Raw genomic sequence first — 6,000 nt, forward strand, 5'->3', positions numbered from 1 at the left:
TGTGCTTTGTAAGATTTTTGGCATAATTAAGTATTGCACTTTGTACCTACTGATATTCATGTGGTATTACAGTCTTTGTTATTAGTATGATCATATTGATAGAGTTTGTTCGTTTAACTCATATGTTGTGAATTTTTGTCTTTATTTACTAGCATGAATACAAGTCTGCTTTTTTGGATTCACCTAATGACCCGTAAATTTTGTTGCTTAATAAATCCTTGCTGAGTAATACAACATACCAAAACTCATGTGAGAAAGCTAAAGCAGTTTTAAGAGGTGAATGTCAAGAATATTTAAGAAAGTAATGGAAAAAGTAAGAATGAAGGGGTTTTGGCATTTTACCAAAACTCAAATTATATTATGAGGCAGTAATTATCAAAGGTATCTGGTATTATACAAAAAACAGAAATGCCGATCAATGAAGTAAAAGTAATACATAAAGCAGTCTGGTCTTTGATAACCTAAAGAATGCCAGGTATTAGGGAAAGGATGTTTTATTCAACAAGAACTACTGAGAAAATTGGATAGAGAGGCTTAGCAGAAAATAGGTTTAGAGTTGAATTTATATTCTCTACTACAATAATTTACAAGTAGATAAAAAAGTTAAATATAAAAAAGTAGCATGGTTAAAAACTTAAGAGAATGAAGGTTCTCTATCTCTAAGCCTCTTTCAAAAGTTTTACTTATTTATTTAAAACAATAATTTTTAAAAATTCTGAGTCTTAACTTCTAATATAGTAAAATACTGATAGATATAACCCATATAAACAAAAGCTCTGTGGGATCCTCAATAATTTTTAAGCTGTGTAAAGGGGTCCTAAGACCAAAAAAATCTGAGAACCACTAGTTTAAGATATAACAGCATCTAAGTATCTAAATACAGAGAAAAACTGCATAAACAGGCAGGGGATGAAAATCATGCTATGCGCTTTAGACACATTACCCCCTTTCCTCTTATCCCTCCCCCAACTAACTCCTTTCTCCTGCTGGGGGGTGGGGAGTAGGGGAGGAACCCCTTTGTAACAATTATACATAGTCAACAAATACCTCCATGTCCAAAAAATCTGTGTTTAGATATGCTTCTTAAAAGAGAATTTAATTATCTTACCTGCATATGAAATACTAAGAAGTTTGCTTCTTTCAAGAGGAGGAGCCCAAGAGGCCCACATAGCATGCATAGCAGGAAATGTAACACCCTGGACAATAAAAAGAAATTCTGGATGAAATACAAAAATATTTTGTTTGTATCCCCTTAATAATTATTAGGCACAAATATTATTGCAAACTTGTTACTCAAGAAATTCTTGAAGTAACAATTAGATTAGATTCTCACTACATCATCCTTGAGTTCAATACCATGAAATACATCTTATGTTGTTAGTGGAAATTACCATAGAATGCAGTCCTTTTTTGTTAATCTAGCAATTAAATCTACCTCAACAGCTTGGAAGAAAAGGCTCATTTCATCTAATTTTTTCCTAGAAATTTGGGATAGATTAGGTTCCAGTGCATTCTTTCCAAGTTTTAAATATCATACTTACATAATCAGTTGCTTCCCAAAGGCAATGCAGTGGAAAGTGTGCTGGGCCTAGAGACAGGAAGACTTGAGTTCAAACTCAGCCTCTGGCACTTAGTAGTTGTGTGACTCTGGGCAAGCCACTTAATCTGTTTGCCTCAATTTTTTTCAACTTTAAAATGGGGATAATAATAGCACCTACCTCCCAGGTTGCTGTAATGATAAAAAATGCTGAAAATCTTAAAGTGCTATGTAAGTGCTAGCTATCATTAAGCGTGAAAGAGTTACTATGACTATCTTTTAAAATAAAAAAGTGATCAATTTAAATAGTATCTCAGTTTTAATACAACTGGAAGAATAATTACATTTCTTCTATGTGGCTTAGAACCAGAAGCAATGCATGAAGGCTACAAAGAAGTGAGTTTAGGCTCTAACAGTCAGAGCTGTTCAAAAGGATAACAGAGGGGTAGCTAGGTGGTGCAGTGGATAGAGTACTGGCCCTGGATTTAGGAGGACCTGAGTTCAAATCCGGCCTCAGACACAAAACACTTACTAGCTGTGTGACCTTGGGCAAGTCATTTAACCCCATTGCCTAACCCTACCCCCCCAAAAAAAATCAAGGGCAAAAGGATAACAGGCTGCCTTGGGAGATGGTGGATCCTCCTTGACTTGAGGCCTTCAAGCAGAAGTTGGCTGACTACTTGTCAGGTATCCTATAGTGGAGAACCCTTTTTGAGGATGGATTTGACTAGTTGATCACTATCGGCCCTTCAAACTCTCAAATTCTGTGTGGTGTCTTCCTAGAGATCTACACAAAATCCCATTTTGTACTGGTATGATGTGAATCACATAACTATTAAGAGTCAGGGTGTTTGTCTAAGTTATGGCAAAAAGATGTTCACTGGCATATGATCTAAAAACCCAACGTTTATGAAGTATCCACTGAATGAATGAATGAAAAAACATTTATTAGGGAAATAGGAAGGGAATAAGTATTTAAATAGTGCCCACTATGTGTCAGGCATTGTGCTAAATGCTTTTTGTAAATATTTCGTTTAATCCTCACAACCCTGAGAGGTAGGGGCTGTGATTAACCCCATTTCAGAGGTGAGGAAATTGGGGCAAACAGGTAAAATGACTTGCCAGAAAGTATCTGAGGCTGAATTTGAACTCAGATCTTCTGACTCCAGCTCCCATGCTCTATTCACTACTATTTACTGCAGCACTAGCTGCCTCTTGAATACAGCCACATAAACATAACTGAGTTAAAGACTTTAAGATAATAAAGGCTGTGTAAATGTCATGGTGCCGGGCACATAGTAAATACTATATAAATGTCAGCTTTTAAAATCCAGCTGGGGGAGACAACAATACATACATGAGCATATACAAAATAAGTATCAGGTAATTTCAGGAGAAAGAAGAGAGCAGCTGGGGGTGGGTATCAGTAAAACTCATCAGTTTATGTGGATTTAATTATCATCTCTATACCAATGCCTCCCAGATTTACATAATCTAGCCCTGACCTCTATTCTCTAGTCTTGTTATCACGAATTGCCAGATATTGGACCTGGATGTCCCTGAGGCATCTCAAACTCAAAACAGACCTTGTTATCTTCCCCCGTCACTCTCTCCACAAGATACTTTACACTCAATTCCCAGTCCTTTGCCAAATCTTAGACTTTCTACCCTCATAATATCTGTTAATCTACTCCGTTTTACTTTAGTCATTTCTATCACCCTAATTCAGAATGAGTTATTGCTCCTACTTGGTCAGGCCATCCTCCACATAGCTGCCAAAATGATTTTTAGAGGTTCAGGTTTAATTATGTCATTCTACTCAATAACCTTCAATGACCCTATTTCCTTTATCAATTATAAATTCCTCTGGGAATTTGGGATTCAAAGCCCTTTATCTTATTCCAACCTACCTTTCCAGTCTTGTTACACATTATTGTCCTTCTTTTTCTTCTTCTTTTTTTTTTTTGAAGCAATTGGGGTTAAGTGACTTCCCAGGGTCACACAGCTAGTAAGTGTCTGAGGCCGCATTTGAACTTGGGTCCTCCTGATGCCAAGGCCCTGTGCTCTAACCACTGCACCACCTAGCTGCCCCTCACATTATTGTCCTTCATGTACACTACAGTCTACCCAAACCGGCCTTGTTAGTATTCTTTATACATGTTACTCTTTATTCATGCCTTTGCACTGGCTATCTCTCACACCTAGAATGCCTCCTTTTCACCTTCACTGTTTAGAATTCCTCGTTTCCTCCAAGAGGAGTGCTCAGACACCCCCTTTTGCATGAAACCTTTGCTGCACACGGCCAATGTTTGAATTTGTTTTGCTTGGGATTTTTGTTTTTCGCTTTTTAATGATAAGGAGAGGGTGGGAGGAAAAAATGATATTTGTTAATTTGAAAAAAATTTTTTTTCAAATAAAACCCCCCAAAACACCCCATTCCTTAAAAAGTACATTCCTCTCAAAACTGTTCACCAATTGTTAAAAAAAAAAAAGAATTTTTGTTACAAAAAAATGGGATTTAATTTTTCCAGCATAGTACTATTGAAAGTGAATTTCTAGAAGAACATAAGTGACTTCATTTTATTCTGTATTAACCACTTTACTGTACATGACCCCTTATGAACTGCAGGACCAGATGCAGCAGCTGGTATCCTTTAGTGACTCCTTTTTTCCTCTTAAGTGTACAAAAAGACTTAGTTGCTAAAGGATTCCAGAGTCCTAAGAATGACCTCCTTCTCCATCTGGCCTGATAGGCAGTTTGATGTAGTGAAATTAGCTATACTAAGAAGATAATGTCCTTATCTATCTCCTGTAGCAAATGATACATATTTTCTTTTAACAATAGATTGGTTAAATGATAGAAGGAGAAAATGACAAATGTTGGAGAGGATGTGGAAAAATTGGGACACTAATTCGTTGTTGGTGGAACTGTGAAATGATCAAGCCATTTTGGAGAGCAATCTGGAATTATGCCCAAAGAGTTATTAAACTAGCTACAGGGTATCTCTGACCCAGCAATACCACCACTTGGTAATTAGGGATAAAGGAAAAGAACCTATATGTTTTAAAATGTTTAAAGCAACTCTTTTTGTGATGGCAAAGAATTAGAAATTGCAGAGATGCCCATCAATTGGTGAATGGCTGAACAAGTTGTGGTATATGATTGTGATGGAATACTACTGTGCTATAAGAAATGATAGCTCAGTGATTTTAGAAAAACATGGAAATAATGAAATAAAGAAATAACAAAGAGAAATGAGCAGCACTGAGAGGATATTGTTTCAGTAACAGCAATATTGTTTTAAGAACGACTTTGAGTGAATGAATTATTTTGTCTGTTATAAATACCTAAATTAACTACAAAAGACATATGAAGAAAGATGTTATCTGCATCCAGAAAAAGAACTACAAATAGACGTATATGTGAGTATGTATACACACACACCTATTTGTGTTTAATGGTAGCCTTCTTGGGGGTGGGGGGTGAGAAGGGAAAAAAAAAGAAATTTACATGATAATTTTATTGTATATTTGAAAGGAATAGCAAGTTGTCCATAGTAGATTTGCAGTTTCATGTACAATCATCTTTTTTATTGCACTATATTATGGAAATGCTTGTTTTATTCCATAAATTAAAAATAAAATTTATAAAAAAAAAACCAAGTATACTATATTTTTTTGTCTGACCACCACATTTTAATGAAGAAAGTCTTTCTTTTGTTTCATGTAATGTATAAATATTCCTTGCTAAGTTGTGAATGACACATTCCCCATCAACTGCTAGTAGAGCATGCCACACTCTTGAATATAATAAAACCTGTTTCTGATTTGTTTTGGCTTACTGGCACTAGCTAGTTAAATTGATTAAGAAGTACTAACACAGTCTATTGTCTTTGACCACTTTTATTGCCTCTACCTGTTGATTTTGTTACAGTTTGAAGTCAATAAATATATTGTTCTGCTTTCTTCATTCTGTCTCACTTCATGTGTTCACAGAGGTTCAATAAATTAGGGCTGTAATAGAACTTAAGAGGTCATTTAGTTAAATTTCCTTATTTTACAGACAAGGAAACTGAGTCCCAGGAAGATTAAAGTGACAACTGGCAAAAATCTTTTCATGTTTCTCTGAATTCTACATATTTATAATTGCTTATGGAGCTGTAAGATTCTATTTCATTCACATATCACTCCTCAATCTTTGGGTACATATTTTGGTTTCCAGTTTTGGTTATGACAAATAATGCTGCTATGAACTTTTTAAAAAAAATTATGCACACACAAACACACATGTATTTTCTAACAGTTAGTAACTTCCTAGGGAAGAGCAGTGTTCTCCCAGACCACTGACTCTGCTTCTAATCTAGCTCTACAGTCATCACCTAGGGGAGCAATTCTTGTGGGCCTGCCATCCTCACCACCACCACCACCACCACCACCACCACCACCACCACCACCACCACCAC

At 35.9% G+C, this 6,000-nt stretch overlaps 1 protein-coding gene across 3 annotated transcripts in view; it reads right to left on the reverse strand.

The window, feature by feature from the left end:
- Positions 1-6,000, reverse strand: part of SLC17A5 (solute carrier family 17 member 5) — a 63,625-nt gene that overhangs the window by 44,200 nt on the left and 13,425 nt on the right. For all 3 annotated transcript variants that reach the window (XM_027852975.1, XM_027852976.1, XM_027852974.1), the window contains exon 4: positions 1,109-1,196. In XM_027852975.1, coding sequence (XP_027708776.1) covers positions 1,109-1,196 — 88 coding nt within the window. The remainder of the gene's footprint in view (positions 1-1,108; positions 1,197-6,000) is intronic.

Source organism: Vombatus ursinus, unplaced genomic scaffold (genome assembly GCF_900497805.2).
Source record: "Vombatus ursinus unplaced genomic scaffold, bare-nosed wombat genome assembly UNPS02009835.1, whole genome shotgun sequence".
NCBI classification, from domain to species: domain Eukaryota; kingdom Metazoa; phylum Chordata; class Mammalia; order Diprotodontia; family Vombatidae; genus Vombatus; species Vombatus ursinus.